The sequence below is a fragment of the Sarcophilus harrisii genome, chromosome 2 (genome assembly GCF_902635505.1).
Source record: "Sarcophilus harrisii chromosome 2, mSarHar1.11, whole genome shotgun sequence".
Lineage (NCBI taxonomy): Eukaryota > Metazoa > Chordata > Mammalia > Dasyuromorphia > Dasyuridae > Sarcophilus > Sarcophilus harrisii.
Window position 1 is genome coordinate 322,061,203 of NC_045427.1, and position 19,888 is coordinate 322,081,090.

Consider the following 19,888-nt stretch of genomic DNA (forward strand, 5'->3'; position numbering starts at 1 on the left):
CAGATTTTGGCTCTGAACCTTAAAACTGCAGAAGTCTAGACCTCCTTCCCCTTTTCTAAGAGAAGCAGTGAAACTAAGTGTGGGAGTTGCTTTGTGTAAGGAGTATATGGTGTATCCTTTGCTTTTGTTCTCTCAAATAACTATTCTTTGCTGGTAAGATTTGTAGTTGTTCTTGGCATCCTTTTGAGGGAAGTATAATTACATTCTTTGCCTTTTGCATACATTTATGGAGCTGCTCATCTTTGGAATTGGATGTTGAATTGTTCTTCAGATCACGCAGGGAGCTTAACAGAATTCTGACAGTTGCTGTAGAAACGGGATTTGGCAGCTGTGACAGGGTTCAGGCTTTGTGCACCTAAAAACTCCCTTTGTAGGCCTTGATAAATTAACATTTTAAGAAAGGTTCATTATGGAACTGTTAATTGGCATAAAAAATAAAGAGCAGTTTTGGTTTTCTTTAATGCCTGGTATCAGGCAAAAAGGTTTCCCTGTTAGCCTATCAAAGCCTAAGCATTTTATTATGTTTTTCTATCTTTTTGTATTTGTTTATTTTAATAATTTAGTAACTACTGTTTATCCTATCCTTTAAAGAGGAAAAAGGAATTATACCTGGTAGGACCCAAGATTTTAAGCCCATTTAAGTTTTTAGTACAAAGTCTAAAATAACTGTCATTCCATCAGATATGATAGGAAGCACAGAGCTGGTAACAACACAGGATGAAGAACTGGAAATTCGTGAAAAATTTAGTCTGGATTTTTGTAAGGATTTTTCTGTTTTTAAAAATTATTCTGTAGATAATACAAAACCTAATGGAAAAAGAGTTGTGGGGGACGTGGCTTATCATGAAGCAAAAGAGAAGGCTTCCTACATTACCCCAGTACCTGGTGGAGTTGGACCTATGACCGTGGCAATGTTAATGCAGGTATTTCCATTCACAAAAAAGTAAAAATAAGAAATGTTTTATAACAGTTGCCACAACAGACAATGGTTGTTTATTATATCTTTCGGTTTCAGAAATGGTTTGAAAATATGCTTAGAAAAGATAAATAAGTATATGAGTCTGGAAGAGTAGTTTATGTGGAGATTAAGATAACATAACTGTAGAACAAAATATCTGTACCACAGGAATGGAGCTATGGCCAGATGATGTCTAAAATTATTTATATTTAATTTTAAAATGTTCATTTCTTTCTTAAAACACACTCTCACTATGAATGAAGGGAGGCATAGCCCAAGAGCCTGCTGGCTAGTATTCAAGCTAGCCTGGAATGAAAACTTGTTGAAAATAAGGCACAATGTGAATAATTCTTTTCTTCCCCCCAAAGCAATTGGGGTTAAGTGACTTGCCCAGGGTCACGCAGCTAGGACATGTTAAGTGTCTGAGGCCAGATTTGAACTCGGGTACTCCCGAGTTAAGGGCTGGTGCGTGAATAATTCTTTATTGTAAGGTAATGGAAAGATCACTAAAGGTAGATTCAAGCAATTTGGATCCTTGTCTTGATTCTTATAACTCACTTTTTAATCTTGGGAAAATCATTTAAATTATCTGGGTATCTCTTTCCTAATCTGTAAACTGAAGAAACATAACTAAATGACCTAAGCTCCCCTTCCAATTCTAAAATGATATATTCCAAGAATCTTGGATCTTTCCACCATAGACTCAGATTAGATAGAAGAGGAGAATGGGAGAGTTATTATCACAAAGAAGAATGTTCAACAGTAATTGTTTGAAATCTCACTTCTTGATAATGAATAACTGTGATTTTGATTGAGGTACTTAACCTCTATGAATCTTAATTTCCTCAACTGTATGATAGGGGTTATGATATGTGTCACACTTACTTTCAGTGTTGCTGTGAGGGATAAAATGAGATACTTTGTTTTATTACTACAGTAGATCTACAATTTATGTTTTCCTATGGGTATTCCCCCTGACAATGCAAATCACACTATCCATGCCTCCCCATCTTTGTTTCTGAAGGCCTCCTGTTTTATGATATTGTAAAAAGTACTTGTAAACTTAAAATACTGTATATGTCAGCTATCATTGTTATTATTACTCCAAGATGTCTTTCAAATATTTTGAGTGTCATTTGTTTTTCATTTGGACTTTACATCATACATGTGACTGTGGTATGATGTCCTAGAAGATAGCATCCCTTGCCATTTTAACAGGTTGTACCATTTCTTTCCATTGATATCTTTAGTTTTGTTTTGTGGAACCTCACTTTATAATGTGTGCTTTCGACTAAAATAGCTTGTACAAGCTTTTAAAAAAAAAAAAAATTGCTGCTGCCATAAAATTGGAGTATCTCAAATTCAGCAGATGAGTTTAAGGAAAAGTAGGAAAATGTTTTTGGTCATTTAAGAGAGTGGTGGTTTTTTGTTTTTTTTTTTAATTTCTAGTATACAAGAGAATGGAAGGAAACTTTATGTACCTTTTTCTGTCCTTTATATGTGCAAATGTTTATGTTGTTGATATTCTAGTGCCTGATTTAAAATATATGTACTTTTTGAACCAAAGCGGGAAAAGGAGCAGTTATCCTTATCATTTATCATTTTATCATTATCAGTTATCATGTGAAAAATCAGATAATTACTTTCTTTTGTAAGGTTATATTAATCTTTTGTATGTGTGTTTGTCTATTTCTTTTTATTTAGAGTACAGTAGAAAGTGCAAAGCATTTCCTAGAGAAATGTATACCAGGAAAGTGGAATATTCAGTATAATCATCTTAGCCTGAAGACCCCTGTTCCAAGGTAATTTTATTGCTGATATTAGAACCTTCTTCCCTGAAATATATAATTAGCATATATTTATGGTATTTCTAGAAACCACTTATTCTGAGGGGAACAATTTGTTAAATTGAATGAAACACTACATAAAATTTTCCTCTATATTTCTTTAAAGTGACATTGAAATATCACGTTCTTGCACACCAAAGCCCATTGGTTACTTGGCTAAAGAAATTGGCTTGCTCTCTGAAGAAGTGGAAGTATATGGTCACACAAAAGCCAAGGTTCTACTTTCTACCTTAGAACGCCTGAAACACCAACCTGATGGAAAATATGTGGTTGTAACAGGGTATGTTTTTCTGATATATTTTACTAAGGTGATTGATAACCCAAAATCTAACCATAGATTTCCCTCCCCCCCTTTTATTTATTATGAACTTGACAAACATGAACATAGATGAATATTTCATTGACTTTTTTTTTAGCAGCATTCTTACTCTTCCTTGTTCCTTTTTTAATTTTCCATAGTCCTACCAAAAAGAAAGCCTTCCCATTGTAAGGAAATAGTATGAGCAAAAGAAATTCACATAATAAATTTCATCTACACTTACCATCCATTACTTCTTTGCCAAAAGTAAAGAAACATGTTTGATAACAGACTTCTGGAGTCATGACTGGTCTTTACAATGTTCAGAGTTCTTAAAACTGTCTAAGCTCCTGTCCTTTATGTTATCATAGTCAGTGCAAAATTGTTCTGGTTCTGCTCACTTAATTCAGCATTAATTCATACAAATCTTCCCAGATTTCTTTAAACTCCTCTTGTCATTTCTTACTCAATAATATTCTGTTACACTCTTATGCAAAAATTTGTACAATTCTAGTTGATAGATCCAGCTTTATTTCCAAAATGATGCTCTTAAATATTTTTTGTACATTAGATAGCCATCTCTCATTTGATGTATATTTCTAAATGAGTTATCATCATTGCATCAGATGATCTGCAATTTTTAATGAGTCAGAATTTTAGAGCTAATGAGATTGGCTCTTGTTAAGATAGTTGTCAATATTCAGCTTTGCAAAACCTTGTGTTCCAAATTTTTCTCCCTTTATCTCTTCCTCCTTTTCCAAAGACAACAAGCCATCCATTATAGGTGTACAAGAAAAATTAGATTAAAATGGGGAAAAAAAAAAAACATGCAAACAACCAACAGAAAAAAGGGGGTGAAGACACTCTGATCCACATTCAATCTCCATAGTTGTCTCTGGATGTGGATGGCATTTTATTGGAATTGTCTTAACACATTCTTGAGAAGAGTATCATCACATAATCTTCTTGTTGCTGCATATAATATTTCCTAGTTCCACTCACTTCACTCAGTAAGTATCAGTTCGCATAAGTCTTTCTAGGCTTTTCTGAAATCATCCTGCCCATCATTTCTTATAGGTATCTTAGTATACTGTAACTTATTATACCAACTAATGGGCATTCACTCAGTTTCCAGTTCCTTGCTATTAAAAAATGGTCTGCTATGAACATTTTTGTACATGTGGGTCCCTGTCTCTCCTTCATGATCTCTTTGAGATACAGACACTGCAAAATCAAAAGGTATGCACAGTTTAATAGCTCTTTGGCCATAGTACCAAATTGCTCTCCAGAATTGTTGGATCATTTCACATCTCCACCAACAATATGTTGCCCTAGTTTTCCTACTTCCCCTCCAATATTTATCATCTTTTTTTTTTTTTTTTTTTTTTGATCATCATAGCCAATTGAGAAGTATAAGGTGGTATCTCAGAGTTGTTGTGATTTGCATTTCTCTAATCAATTGTAATTTAGAATATTTTTTCCATGTGACTGGAAATACCTGCCCTCATTTTACAGATGCTGAACTATCTCTAAGGAAGTGAAGTGATTTGTAAGGTTAGCACTAGAGCATAGGTCTCAACTTCAGTTCAGTGCTTTTTTCCCCATTGTACTGTAATAAGAATAACATATAAGTTAAGTGGGAAAATCGTGATCTTTATCTAATTTGAGGCTCAGTTTCCTGGACTAACGAATAGATAAATGACCATGGTCTCTATTTCTCCCCCCAAAATTGTAGTAGCTGCTTCCATGGAGAATGGAGTCACACGGCAGGACATTAATTTCATTTCATAGTTTTAGGAGCTATATCAGATCCCTAAAACAAATGGAAATGATGCCATTTCAGGCATTTCCTTCTCGGATATTTTTTGTAATCGTGGAATTATTTCATGCCACAAATTAGAATTTGTGGCATGAGGTAGGGTCTCTTTGTCAGTGAGTGAGGTTCTCTATGTCTTTTATTCCAATCATATGACTGTATTTTTGTCTTTTGTCCCACAACAGTTACTAAAGTTTTAGCAAAAGATTGAATGAAATTCAAGTACTGTAAATAAGTTATTTTGTTTCTGGTTTTTTTTTTTTTTTTCCTTTTTCTTGTTTCATTTTTATGTTGAAGAATAACCCCTACACCTTTGGGAGAAGGAAAGAGTACAACCACAATAGGGCTGGTTCAAGCTCTGGGAGCACATCTTCATCAGAATGTTTTTGCTTGTGTTCGACAACCATCTCAGGGCCCAACCTTTGGAATAAAAGGTATTCATTGATCTTTGATCCTGTGGTCACTGGGGACCTTCTCATTTCATTTGATTGGATTTTTGTTCCCTGCAGTACAATCTTTAGATTCTGGGTAGGCCAGACATTTTCTTATGGTTTTAGAAATCCCAGTTCTTTTCTGCTCCAACTGCAGTTTGAATGAGGATTCTTATCAGATATTAACCAGGAGCAGTCTTACTCCTTGCCTTCTGTTGTGGTCAGTATTACAACAGAATACTCTGGGATTTTGTTTATAGGAAGTGCTAACTTATTGCTCAAAGACAAATTATATTCAATTTTATAAACATATTACATAGATATCATATTGTCATATATGTAATATTAATGTAGTGCTTCTGAAATGTTACAAAGTACTTTCCTAATAGCACTTTTGTGAGATAAATAGAATTATTTTCTCCATTTAAAGATAAGGAAATGGAGATTCAGATATTTGACTATGGTCATATAGTAGAAGTGTCAGAATCAGCATTTGAACTGTAGTCCCCACTACCAAATCCATTATTCTTCTGTCGTGGTCAGTTGTTACTTCTCTCTAGTAAATGAAAATGAACCCCAATCAAGATTTGCACCCTTCTCTTAAAAATTTCTCTCAACAAAACTACTACATACTTTTAATTATTAAGAGCAGAAACCTTTTACTTTGAGCTTGTAGTTGACTTCTAATATAATTCCCAATAATTACTAATTTAATTTCACCCTTGCTTATATGAATCTCTTTAATATAGTAGTTCTTGCTAACACTATTCAGTGTTCTTATTAGCTTCATATCTTAAATATTTTTTATTAGTTTGTTTACTTTGCAATTCTGCATTTACCTCATCTTAAACTTTCTAAAGTATTAACTAATACAACTTAAAAAAAAAAAAAACTGGTCTCTTTCTAACTCTGCTTGCACACAACTTCCTATTTGATTTCTCAGTCCCATTTATTACCTTTTCAATAATCATTAACTGCCCCGATTCAAATATACCTTCTTAGACTAAATCCTTAGTGTATCAGAGTAGTTTTGCCTTTCTTACTGATCCATTGGTTATAATTGAAAGGCCTTTGGATCCAACTAAAATCATAGCAATAGTAACATTTCATGAAACATTTCTTCTAACCCAAGTCAACATATTTAGAGAGTTGTTTTCTTTTTGTTTATGCATTTCTAATATCAGTATGGAAGTTCTGCTTTGTAATCTAATTAAAGAATGTTGGCATCTTAAAAAGGGACCTTGGAGAACATGTACTCCAAAATACTCATTTTACAGTTGAAACTGGGGACCAAATTGGTTAAGGAACTGTGAATGCTTGATCTTTTGATTTAGTCTTATATAATGTTTCTCAAAATTTGTGCCATTGGGGAATATAATTCCAGTGCTAATGATCTTATTATTATTTTTTTTATATATAAAGAACTTTAATTTTATATTTATATATTATATTATAAAATATTAACATTCCATAAATTGAAAGCAGGCATAATCATGAATAGATTTGTCAAAATCATTACAAAAAATACATAATCAGGTATCTTAATTAATGATAGAATATTCATTTTTTTCAGATTTTTGCAGAGAAATTTCAATATAACTACTGATTAGATTATTTTGTTTTTGACCTGACTTCTAGGTGGAGCTGCAGGAGGGGGCTATTCTCAGGTTGTTCCAATGGAAGAGGTAATTCACATTTTTCTTGGTTTTCTCAAGCTGGATCTTTTTTATTTCACAGGTTCTCTCTTTTTGTTAGTATGTGAGCAATTTGCAAAACATCCTGAAAGTAGAACCTTTTTAATTTGTCAACTTGTTGGCAAACTTACTTCATTCACATGCATGGCCTTTAATATTAAGCATGTCTTTTGTTTTAACATTAATTTTTAAAAGTTTCTAAGCTAGTGAATATTCTGGAATATGAAATTGAGAAAGAATTTATAAATGTGAGAAGATATCAGTGCTCAGGATTTTAAAATGTGACTCAAACAAAGAGTGAGCTAGTTCATAAATATACATGAGTTGTGCTAAAATATATCTACACAGTGAAATGCTAACAACAAAATTTTATTATTCACCTATGGAATATGAAAGACAAATACACTGGAGTATTTTAAATGGCTCTATAGTTTACTCTAACTGTATCTTTTCTGGGTTCTGGATCACATTATTTAAGAAATGACCATATTTGAGAGGGTTCTTTATGTGAGTAGATTATTGATTAATTTTTTATTTTCACAAGTTCTATGGAATACTTTCTCAATACTTTCCCAATAATCTATGTTACTTTTCTGCTGGCTTTAGCGTAGTAGTTGGTTCATTTGCCACAATCTGAATATTATAAAAATGCTGGGAAGTTAGAAAACTGATATGAAAAAATATTTTTTTTTTGGTAGTTCAACCTCCATCTCACTGGTGACATCCATGCCATTACTGCAGCTAATAACTTGGTTGCTGCTGCTATTGATGCCCGTATATTCCACGAACTGACACAGACAGATAAGGTACAGTAGAATATTTAGGAAATAAAACTGTTTTCCAATAAAACTAAAGATCACCTGCATTTTGAAGTATTGTTTATGTAGCTCTTGGTAATGATGATAATAGGAATAAAATAATGTCTTCAAAGGTTCTATTTCTTTTTCTTTTTCAAGGCTCTCTTTAATCGCTTGGTGCCCTCAGTTAGTGGAGTGAGGAAATTTTCAGATATTCAAGTCCGTAGGCTGAGGGTAAGTTTTCATTTTTTTGTGTGATTTGAAAGAATTCTATTGGAAGTAAGAAAAGGAAGTGAAGCTGCTAGTAGTCTCTTATTGAGTCAGTTTAGAACTGGAGTTATAAAGACCTCATTTTATTTAAATGGTGCTTTAGTAAGAATTGATACAGACTATTAATGATTTCAACCACAAATTTCAAACAGCCAGATCTCAGATAAAATATTAATGATCTGTGAATAACCTAACTAAAAGGAAATTATATACACTAAGGATAATAATGCTTTTACACTTTAAGAGAACCTTTGACTTTTTTCATTATTCTTATTAGCTTTCACAACCATGTATTATGGTAGGTATTCAGTTTTACAAAAATAGAAACTGAGGCACAAAAAAATTAAGTGTAATACCTAAGATTATGCATCAAGTTGTAGTTAGGACCTACACCTAGGTCTCTTAAGCCCTAGAGCTAAAAGAAATACCAGAGGCCATCAAGTCCAGATTTTCTCTCATTTTAGATAACAGGAACTCTAGTCACTCCTAAGGATAGTAAATGACTGCACAAGATTGCACAAATAGTAAGCCCTAGAGCCACACAAGGTGTTTGAATGAATGCTCCTTCCTAATTGAGGGACTTAATAGGAATATTGTCATGTCAGCAGAAAAATTCATGAGGTTCCTATGTGAAAGACTAAAGATAGGTGAAATTTACTTTTTAGATATTGTGGGCCAAAAAAATATGGCATAAGTAAGCTTACTAAGAAAAGCTTGCCTAAGAAAGCTTAGTTCTTATCTGCCACAGAATTGGAGCAAAGGAGAATAAATTCTTCATGTTTTTTGAGAACAAACAGGTATACTTATTAGGTCCTTGTAGTTATGAGAAAGGAGGCAACATATTGTGCAATAGTTATATTGTTTTGTTGAAATGATCCCTGCCCCATTAAAAAACTTGGCAAAATTGCCTATTCTTTATGTTCATGTTTGGAGCTTTGGATGAATGGGGTTTGTGTATGTGCAGGTGGGAGAGGAATGTGGAGCCATGCTTTTCTGGAATGTTAAGTGCCTCATAACTAAATTTTGTTTATTGAATGTTTTAGAAAAGAGTCACAAAGGGGATGAGAATGGGGGACAGGAATGAATTCTAAAGTAATAGAGGCAAATGTATAATGACCAGTAATATGAAGATTTATGGAGTTTGACCAAGAATGAAATTTCTGTTTCAAAAATAGGTTGTGTTTCTCAACTGATGTTAACAATCTGGTCTAGTAAGCAGAACTGATCTCCTAAAGTTCAGCATAATTCCAGTGGCTTATCTTGAAATGATATAGAAATGTTGCTTCTATCTCTTAACTTTACTTGAAAAGTACTTATTTCCCAAGGAAAAAAAGATTTTTTTTTTTTCTTCTCACTTACTCAGAGACTAGGAATTGAGAAAGATGACCCTGGCACCTTAACAGATGAAGAAATAAATAGATTCGTGAGATTGGATATTGATCCAGAAACCATAACTTGGCAAAGAGGTATCAGAATGATGGACCAGTCTAGTTTTTATTGTTTCCATTTAAACCAAGAAAAGTGAATGTGTGCACATTTAAGATGTTCCTTCTTTGTGTGAGTAGCAGCCAGCATTAATACTGCTAGCCTCAAATAGCCTCTAAAGTGATATATGTAGTCTTGTCCTTGTTAATCAGCTGTAATCAAGAAATATTTTGCTTGAATGATTAAGTATTCTTAAATTCTAAATGTTCTATATGAATTGAATGAGGGTTTCCAGGAGAAATTTCATACATGAATGTAAGATAATTGTCCACCAGTTTTTGATTTTCTGTTTTAAAATGGCATATAGATTGTTTTTATAGTTCATTTAGAAAAGAAGGACTGGCAAGATGTGACAAAGCAGAGGTTTTTCTCAGAACTTAAATTTAGTATAAGCAATTTTATTTTAATTGTTGTCTCAGCTTGCCTAAGCATTTTTATCTCATTTTATTCAAATGTATTACCACAAACTATGAAGTAGACTTCAAGTTGCAAATCCTAGTTCCTTAGTAACTCAGTGAATGAATGCAAAATATGCCAATTATATAGTAAGTTGCCTGACTTCTCCATATATCCCTAATCTTTTATGCAAAACTATCATGCATGACCTAAAATTTTGTTTGACACATTAGCCAGTGTCCCTTTCCACATCCTCCTCTTTCACTTCCACATCCCGTTTACATTTATCTATTGGGGAAAATTTTCTTTTAGTCATTACTTTTTGCAAACTTAAGCCAAAATCATTGACTTATTATAGTTGGCCTGGTAACTACTTCTTGGTAATGACAATGTGATTATTTTAATGTTAGAAACAATATTGGATAGTTTTCAATTCTCCACTAGAATAACTTAGAACAGATGGCACAGTGAGTCATCAAGGAATAGTCTAAAGATTACTTTTAAAATTTTATTTCCCATTCACTTCATTTTTCTCCTTTATATGTAATTCATACATTTTGTCCTAACTTAGAGGTATAAAGAGAAAGTGAAGATTTGAAGATATGATAGTGCTTACTAGTTCCATTGCTAACTATGTTTAATTAGGAGAGTACTAAAGTTCAAAAATACAGAAAATTTCTTTTTTTACCCAAATCTGACCAGATGTATTGATAAACTCCATATCTTCATAGGATGTATTATTCAAATTATGGTCATGAGAACTCCAATTACTTATTCCTAATCAATTCATTCCATAATGCATTTATTTTTGCCCAGTTTATAACCTGTATAACTTTTCATCATCAACAACCATTATAAATTAGCAAAATAATCTTTTACTTTGGAAAAAAAAGTTAGCTAATCTCAGTTTTTCATTAAATGTGATATATTTGAGGGTATGAATGGAATCCATTTTCTGTGAAATATTTAATAAAAATAATTATTTTTAGGGGGCTCTGGTTTTAATTCTTGTGAGCTGAATGAAACATAGTATACCACCTTCCTTAGCATTTTGATTTTATTAATGTTAAATATTTCTGATTTCTTATTCCATGTTCTATTGTGTTCTCAATAGGCCATAAATTATTGATTGAATATTATTCATTGTTTGGTCATAAAGTTTAAATGGTTTCTCAGATATAACTCTTATATTTGATTTTTAAAATATTACTTTTTTTGTGTCTTCACTTACTTTGGTAGTGTTAGATACCAACGACAGATTTCTGAGGAAAATCACAATTGGTCAATCACCTACTGAAAAAGGACACACACGAATGGTGATTTTATTTTTCTTTTTTTCTTAAAGTAAAGCACTTATATGAAGTCCTCTTTTCCTTCTGTCCCCTCCCCCACCTCATACCTACCCCTGTTTTAACAAATGCTTCTTTTGCCTTCTCCCTTTTAAAATGAAAGTGAGTAGGTGTGTGTGGCAGAGAGCTCTGACAGCTTTTGCATGAATTTCCATTTGCCACCTGAAAAGTTTTTCCCAGAATATTTGCGTGAAGATGGATAATCTCAAGTGAATATCTTTGCATGTCAATTGGTTCTAACTAACTTATAAAAATTAGTTGTATATTCTATCAAATTAGAGAGCTTCAGGACTTTTAATTGAGTGAACACTGTCCTTCAATGAAACAGCTCCCTATGTGGGTCTCTATTTTAGGGAAGTAATAACTTCACAGATTACTAGTATGCTTCCCCCTTCCCCCTCCCAAAGTAATATAATTTTAGAATTAATACAATATTTTAAAAGAGCTAGAATAATTATTTACTCTAGGTTTTAATATTCACTTTATTGGTACCAGTCATTTCATTTAAAATTCCAAAACTTAATTTTCATGCAGTTGTTTGTGTGTTTTTTGTTTTTGATCTTCTTTTCCATGCTGTCATCATGGTATCATTCCACCAATAGTTCCTTTTGATAAGAATCCTCTAGAAATACAATCTCTGTTGCTTGGGCCAGAGAACTGGAGAGTCATCTTGTTTTTGTTGTTGACTCTTTACCTGCATATAGTTGGCTTTTTTCTCCCCCCTAAATCATTATTTCTATCTCCAATAGACTCAATTTGACATTTCTGTGGCTAGTGAAATCATGGCAGTTTTGGCACTTACCAGTAGTCTGGAAGATATGAGAGAGAGACTGGGCAAGATGGTGGTGGCAAGTAGCAAGAAAGGAGAGCCGATCAGTACAGAAGATTTGGTAAGGCCCATTTTAAATTCTTAAAGTCCTAAAAGATTTTGTCTATTTTGATACATTCCATTTGTCAAATGTATTTCACTTTTTTTCACAACACATGTTTATATTATTTCATTTATGTACTAGTAATGACTGTAAGATGGAAACTGTAGGTCGTTTTGCTGCAGGTGAAGTTACTAAGCCTCAGTGCTGTTACCTGACTTGCCTGAGTTCATCATTCTAGGAAAACAAGGAATGGGATTCTCTCTGGATTTTAGATTCTTTTTCAGCTTTCGGTGGGTCCCATTTACTTCAACTGAGATATTTTGATAAATGATGAGAAGAAAAAAAATTTTTGTTGAAAGCTAACAATTTAATTCTTAGGGGATTTAGTTTTTGCCATTGACATTTTGATGGTGGCATTAGGAACTTTGGCATAAATGATTAGTAAGAAAACAGATATACTAACTAATTATTAATCGTCATATTTTTGAGATCCTCAGGGTTTGTGTATTCTGTATTTAACAATGTGCTAAAGTCAAGTGGAAAAGTGATATATCCCTTGTAGATTGTTTAAGCCCAAGATAATAAAAATTATATAGAGACCAGACAGTAATAATTAAGAAATGATTATAATGGATTTAGAGAAAAGGAAGTTTTAAAAGTTTTTATTTTCCCATTCTGACAAGTTCTGTAAATATCTTTAGAATTGATTGGTATTTTGATGGATCTATGATCTTATCAAATTTGGGATTCCCTTCAACAGTATGGATTGCAACTTGAGACAGTTGCAATCCATACTGTTGAAGGGAATCCCAAATTTGATGAGGACTCCTGAGGATGAGACTCCTGAGTGATTTTTGTCTGTGTCTTCTGATAAAACCTTGACAAATGTCCCTCAGTATGCTGTGGCTCTTCCTTTAGATCCCTTATCATGACATGAGTACTAATACCAGCAACATATTGTCCATCCTTCACTGCATGACCGTCCTGTCTTTTTTTTTGTGTCCCTACGTCTTTGTGACAGGCTTCTTTTACTCTACTACTGGTATACAGTTATTCATTAGTAATTTGCTGCTTTTTGGGTAATCTGAAATTTTATATCTTTGAAGACACATCTATGATGCCATAACTTGGAGGCATATGATATCATGGGATATTTCTTGGCATTAAAAAGAGAGTTGTGTTTTGGGCTGAAACTGGGTTCATTAAAAGCATAAGATCATTTCCAAAATGTAATAGAAGCCACTCTTTTCCTCTTATATAATTCAAAAATTCTCGGCCCTCTTCTTTGTCAATCATCAGGCTGTATCATAGATACATGCGTGGACACACCAGCTCTCTGAGCTCTGTCTAGTTATAAACTGTTCTCACTTTTCATGGTTGTTCCAGAAGCCAATAAACCTTTACATATTGGGACAATAAGTTCTTCCTTTAGAGGAAAAAAAAGTAGGCCAATCTTAGTTTCACAATATTTAGTAAGAGATAGATATAGGTACCAGGTATAAGTGAAAATGAACAATAGGTTTTCTCCACCCATTGGGTTTTTTTTATCTGTATAATTAGGCTTTTCCTTTAAAATGATTATGAATCTTTTTATGAGTTCTTTATAGTCAGCACAATGTCATTGGTAAATGGAAAGCTTTATTGCCCATAAGGAATCTTTCAGTGTGAAAATTGCCCTGGATATCCTCAGCCACAACTAATCAACTAGTATTTATTAAAAGACCCTACTGAGTGCCAAACCTTGACTAGGTACCAGAAATACAAATAGAGTAAATTAAATAGTCCTTGTTCACCAGGAATTTACATTCTAATGGAGGAGACATATATAAGTATATAAAGAATGAAAATATTTTTAATATTTTGACAAGTGTGTAAAGATTATAAAGGGCTGAAGCTCTGAGTAGGTGCACTTGGACAACCAAGCACTTAAGGCTAATTACTTATTGGATAATACTCTATTAGATATGCTTGGAAGATGGCCCTTCCCACTATTCTGTGCTGGCTCAATCGTTTGGTGTATACAGAGAATTGTAGGAGGGACTAGGAGTTGGAGTAAGACAATCCAGGGGAACTTTGGTGGTGGAGATCCTGTGTCCATCCCCTTCATTTCTACCCCTGAAGACCAAGAATAACGACCAAGGACTTTTGCTTATCCTGACTCCAGTTGATTCTAAGGTATCCAGGGTGCTAACTTGGTCCTCACAATAGATTATTTAAATATTTTTGTTCGTAAATATTTATGTTATCTAAATATAAAATTGTAAAATACAAAGTAGTTTGGGAAAGGAAGGCACTAGCAATTGAGAAGATTCAAGAAAGTGATACTTGAGCTTCTTGAAGGAATATCAGGATTTTATGAGAAAGAATTGAGGAGAGAATATATTCCAAGCATGAGGAACAGCCAGTGCAAAGGAGCTATAGGTAAGGAACAGAGAGGCCAGTTTGACTGGACTACAGAGTATAAGACAGAGAGTCATGTACAGCAGGGATGGAAGATAGATTTTGGGTTAATGAATCTGGAAACCTGGAGGGATTTTTTTTTGACAGAGAAAGGAAGGGTTTGGAAAAAAGGATAATAAGCTCTGTTGTGCACATACTCCTGTAACATTCATTCCACTTAAAATATCCAGTGGTTAATTGGTACAGATTAGAAATTAATGGAAAGACTGGGGCTGGCAGGTCCTTGTGAGTGATTGGAAGAGATAACTATTAAATTAGTTTCACTGATGTGGTCACTGGGAAATCATAGAGATAGCTATGATTAGAGGCCTTGGAAGAAGTATGGAGGTGTTCCCAGTTATAGGGGACACAATATAGAGACAAACTAGCAAATAAGACTGGGAAGGAACAGATAAGGAAGAGGAGAGTGTCACAAAAGCCCAGATAGTATCCAAAAGAAAGGAGGGAGCTGGTTAAAGTGTTGCATTCAGCAAAGAGTTCAAGAAGGATGAGGATCAAGAACCTTCAGATTTGGTACCTAAGAGATCATTGGTAAGTGTAGAATGAGCAGTATCGGTTGTGATGAGGCAGAAACCAGATGGCAAAAGATAGAGGAATCTGAGTTTTCTTTAGGATTTGCCTGAAAATGGGAGGACAAAAAAAAGGAAAATATAACTTAGAGGAAATCATAGAGCTAATGACAGTTTTATAAGGATGAAAAAACTTTGATATATTTGAAGAGAGTAGTGAAATAACAAGTACCTAGAGAGGAGTGGAAGATGAGGAAGAGAGGGCATGATTGAAGTTGAAATATGCTGGAGAAGTCTGGAGAAGATGACATCAGTGACCTGTGTAGAGATTAGCTTTGGCAAGAAAATGGGACATCTATATATATATTGGTCTTTTCCAGATGCTTGTCTTGTCTCTTTCCCACCTGTTTTTTTTTTTTTAATACATTTTTTTACTTACTCGTTTTTACTAATACATTTTTTACTTTACTTAGTTCTTCAGTGAATGTAATACTGAATTCAAATGTGGGGGCTTCACTGGCATTTAGATCTTTCAGATTTCTTCCCCCCATCTTTGTTAATCTCCCAGTTTAGTCCTTAAATACTCACAGGATGATTTGGCAACATTGGGTCTCTCACAAGGTTTCTATAAACTTGTTTTTCCTTCTACTGCTTCTTTTAGGAGATAACACTACTTATATTCTTCAATTCTCTTATCTAGAAGATGTTGCAAAATAGTTTGTTATAAACATTATTTTGTGATCTGACTTTTGCTTGGTTAGGAATTCTTTCCTGTAACCAAAGCCATGAAAGGTAATTTCTTCTGTTCTAATATTTTGTAACTATAATTCATTTGTATATTAATTTCTTAATATTGAAACCTCTTTCTCTGTGCCTACCTTTGCACTGAATTAAATGAACATTAAAGTATATATTGATTTAATCTGGTGGGTCTCAGCAAATTATGTTGTGTTGTGTTTTGTTTATTTTGTAGATAGCTTTTATTTTTACATTACAATAATAAAAATGATGAAAATTCTTTCAGTCCCTCTAGTTTTTGTTACAGCACATATTTGGCAGTTTTCTTTGTGGTGATCTTGCATGTTTTGCAAGGGTATTACAATCCAATGATTATGACTCTTGGAGAATCCCAGAGTCACTTCCATGTTGTGATTTGATATCAAAGCAGACATTTAGTAGAGAAAGCAGAAATTAACTACTTTTCAAACCAATGCGAAAACAATTCCACACCTATAGGTATGCTTATTGATCACCCTTGCTTCCTAAGGTTCATTTCTCAAGGATAGATGGCTTTTCCAAAAGTGTACTTAAATGTTATTTTTGTCTAAGAACTTGGCTTTCTTATTAAGAGAACAAAGGTAACTTCACATATCAAGGTTAACTTTTAAAAGGTGGGATTTACTTGAACTTACCTAAATATGTTAATGTTTTTTGAAAGACAGAAGTTTCTAAAAATTCATAATTTATCTTTGTGCTTATAGGGAGTGAGTGGTGCTTTGACAGTGCTGATGAAAGATGCAGTCAAGCCCAATCTCATGCAGACGTTAGAGGTGAGCTTGACAGTTTTTAATCATCATATGGCTTTAGCATAGAATGAACCCTGTGAGAAATAGACAAATATTGTCTATTGAGAGATTCCACTAGAATATAGCATATTCTCCTTCCGCTCCCCCACCCACTACTGATTTGCATGTATTCTCTATTTTCTCAAATTTTTCACAATCCACAAAATAAAAACCAATTTGGCAAATATCTATTAAGAACCAGCTTTGTGCAACAACTGTGCTAGACACTGGGGATATGAAGACAAAAATGAAAAAGTCCCCTCCTTCGACGAGTTACATTCTATTGACATCCCACATTTCTTTTTTATTAGTTTGACAGTAAAACCTTGATTTAAAAAGGTAGTACTAAATAATTGCCATTGAAACTCAACAACTCTCCCTAGTTCTCATTTACAATTAGTTGGGGCTTTAAACCTCTAAATAATATGTTGTCCAGTCCTTTCTTTTAAAGATTAATAGGCAGTCCTAGAGAAATCTCATGACTTGCTCCTGGTTGCCCAGCAGCAGGGCTTTAAACTGGGTCAGTTGTAATCCAGTTTTTCCTCTCACAATTATGGATTAGAGGTATATCTCATTGTTATACCCTAATTTCCATAGGGGACCCCAGTGTTTGTTCATGCTGGACCATTTGCCAATATTGCGCATGGAAATTCCTCAATCATAGCTGACAGGATTGCCCTGAAGCTTGTTGGCCCTGAAGGATTTGTAGGTAAGAGTCTGTTTAATTTTCAGAATAGAAAAGGTAAGTCACCTCACTTTTGAGTTTATTATAAACTAAGCAACAGTAGGAAAAAGTTGAGTTTTCTTTTGCTTTTTTGCAGTGACTGAAGCAGGATTTGGAGCAGACATTGGAATGGAAAAGTTTTTTAACATCAAATGTCGATATTCTGGTCTCCGTCCTCATGTGGTGGTACTTGTTGCCACTATTAGAGCTCTCAAAATGCATGGAGGAGGCTCCACAGTAAGTAGTGAGACTCAGTGAAATTTAATAACAATAGGACATTCTTTGAGCACTTGGTGTATACTATATGAAGAGTGTTTTGCTAATAATCACTGCAAGTGGAGCACCACTATACTTAGCATCATTATAAGATAAAGCAGTGAGAGAACTTGTGTGTTTAGAATTGGTACAAACTAAACAAGTGAACATAGAAAAACAGCTTTGACCATAAATAGAATCTTGTTTTCAGATGAATAAAAGGACAGAAATGACAACAAAAAAAAAAAAAAAAAAAAAATTACCTTTTCATAGTACAAAATTTCATGTTAACCAGAAAATCTCACTGACTCAATTTGGATGTCCTCAGAAGTGGTTATGATAATGGTATTTAAATCTGATTTCATACACCACTTTCCTAGAAAAGATTCCTAGGCTTATCTTTCTGAATCTTCTCCAGCCTAAGTGCTTTGGTACCCTTAATAAATTAATAAATTAGATTTACAATAAATCAGAAACTCCTCATTTATGCCCAGGCTATTCTCCTTGATTCCATTTTCTCAATAGCTGAGAGGTACCACTATCACTAGCAGACCTAAGATCCAGGTGAGGAAGAAGAAATAAGAAGGTTTAGCAAGAGAGACAGACAGACATGCTGGGGAATGGCAGTGTAACAATCATTGAAGACATCTGTGCTACAAGTTGCCTACCCCAGCTTAAAGAGAGAGTTCACAGAATTTCAGAGTTGGAAGGGACCTCAGAGACCATATAGCCCCACCCCTATGTGAAAAGAGAAGACCCTCTACAATAACTAACAAGTAAGTCATGCGACACTGGCTTGGAAATCTCCACTGAAGGAGGAGGCTTCCTTTTAAGAAAACTTATTCATAGTTAGGAAGTTTTTCTATGGTTATATTTCTGCCTTCTGGGACTAACCAGAAAAAATGTTAATCCCTTCAAATACTTGAAAATGATTGGACTTTGTATTAAAGGGCTTGGTTTTGATTCCTTTCTCTTGCTACTTACTATTTGTGTCATCTTGGACAAATCACTCCTCCTCTCAAGGTCTTGGTTTTCTCTTCTATCAAATGAAAGTTAGATTGGGTGATCTCCATGATTGTAAATCTATGATTTTTATGTCTATCCTAACTTTCTTCTTAACTAGGCTATTATGTTGCAGGATTTCTAGTTCATTTTGTATGTTAGAATTCAAATTGCTTGATAGTACAACTTAATAAAGCAGTAGATTGAGGCTTTAAAAAAATTGTTCCTAAGTCCTTCATACATGAAATTCTGCACACGTTTGTGTGTACTGTAGATGAACATTTAACTTTCATTTCTCTGGTACTTGTTTTACCTTTAAATCAATCTGTAAGTCATTGTGCTTTTTAAACATCTACTATGTGAAAGTTAACTTTTATAACGTATTCTTATAACAGAATAAAAGTCTTCCTGCCTCAAGTCTCTCCTTACTCCAGTTCATCAATGTCTCATTGATTGTCCAAAAGACTTAAGTATGATTGCCATTGCTGCTCTCATCCCCACCCTCCATCCACATACAAGTGAAAGGAAACTTGTGATGACTGAGTTAGCACCCTGGATACCTTAGAATCAGCCAGAGTCAGGATAAGCAAAAGTCCTTAATCTTTATTCTTGGTCTTTAGGAGTAGGATTGAATTGGATGGAAGCAGAATCTCCTCAACCTTCCTTCATCTCCCGCCCAGAGAGTGACCCTGACTAGTCTTACTCCACCCCCTAGTCCCTCCTACAATTCTCTGTATACACCAATTATCGAGCCAGCACAGGATAGTGGGAAGGGCCATTCCCCAAGCACATGCCCATAGAGTATTGTCTAATCGGTAGTTAGCCTCAAGTGCTGGAACCGATCTCAGTGTATCAACTCAAGAGTTTCAGCCCTCTACAGAAACTACTCAGGAAACGAGTGGTTCTTTTTAACCTCCAAGATCAAAAATCTTCTGGTTATAAAACCACATACAATCTAGTCTCCTCCTACCTTCTAGTGTTCTTATTCCTTATATTCTTACATACTATATTATCTGCAATCCAGTAATACTGACTTTTTTGCTGTTTTCACATAAAATACTTCATCTTGGTAGCAAGGTAATGCAGTGGATAGAGCACTGGTCCTGGAGTCAGGAAGACTTCTTTTGGAGTTCAAATTTGACCTCAAATATATACTAGTT

The 19,888-nt window shown here is 34.1% G+C and overlaps 1 protein-coding gene across 1 annotated transcript in view; it reads left to right on the forward strand.

Annotated features, from left to right (window-relative positions):
- MTHFD1 (methylenetetrahydrofolate dehydrogenase, cyclohydrolase and formyltetrahydrofolate synthetase 1) overlaps positions 1-19,888 on the forward strand; it is a 75,687-nt gene that overhangs the window by 38,485 nt on the left and 17,314 nt on the right. The window contains exons 9-21 of the mRNA XM_031952703.1: positions 796-923; positions 2,663-2,760; positions 2,912-3,085; positions 5,217-5,353; positions 6,989-7,035; positions 7,743-7,850; positions 8,001-8,075; positions 9,475-9,577; positions 11,232-11,308; positions 12,091-12,231; positions 16,664-16,732; positions 17,345-17,456; positions 17,569-17,708. Coding sequence (XP_031808563.1) covers positions 796-923; positions 2,663-2,760; positions 2,912-3,085; positions 5,217-5,353; positions 6,989-7,035; positions 7,743-7,850; positions 8,001-8,075; positions 9,475-9,577; positions 11,232-11,308; positions 12,091-12,231; positions 16,664-16,732; positions 17,345-17,456; positions 17,569-17,708 — 1,409 coding nt within the window. The remainder of the gene's footprint in view (positions 1-795; positions 924-2,662; positions 2,761-2,911; positions 3,086-5,216; positions 5,354-6,988; positions 7,036-7,742; positions 7,851-8,000; positions 8,076-9,474; positions 9,578-11,231; positions 11,309-12,090; positions 12,232-16,663; positions 16,733-17,344; positions 17,457-17,568; positions 17,709-19,888) is intronic.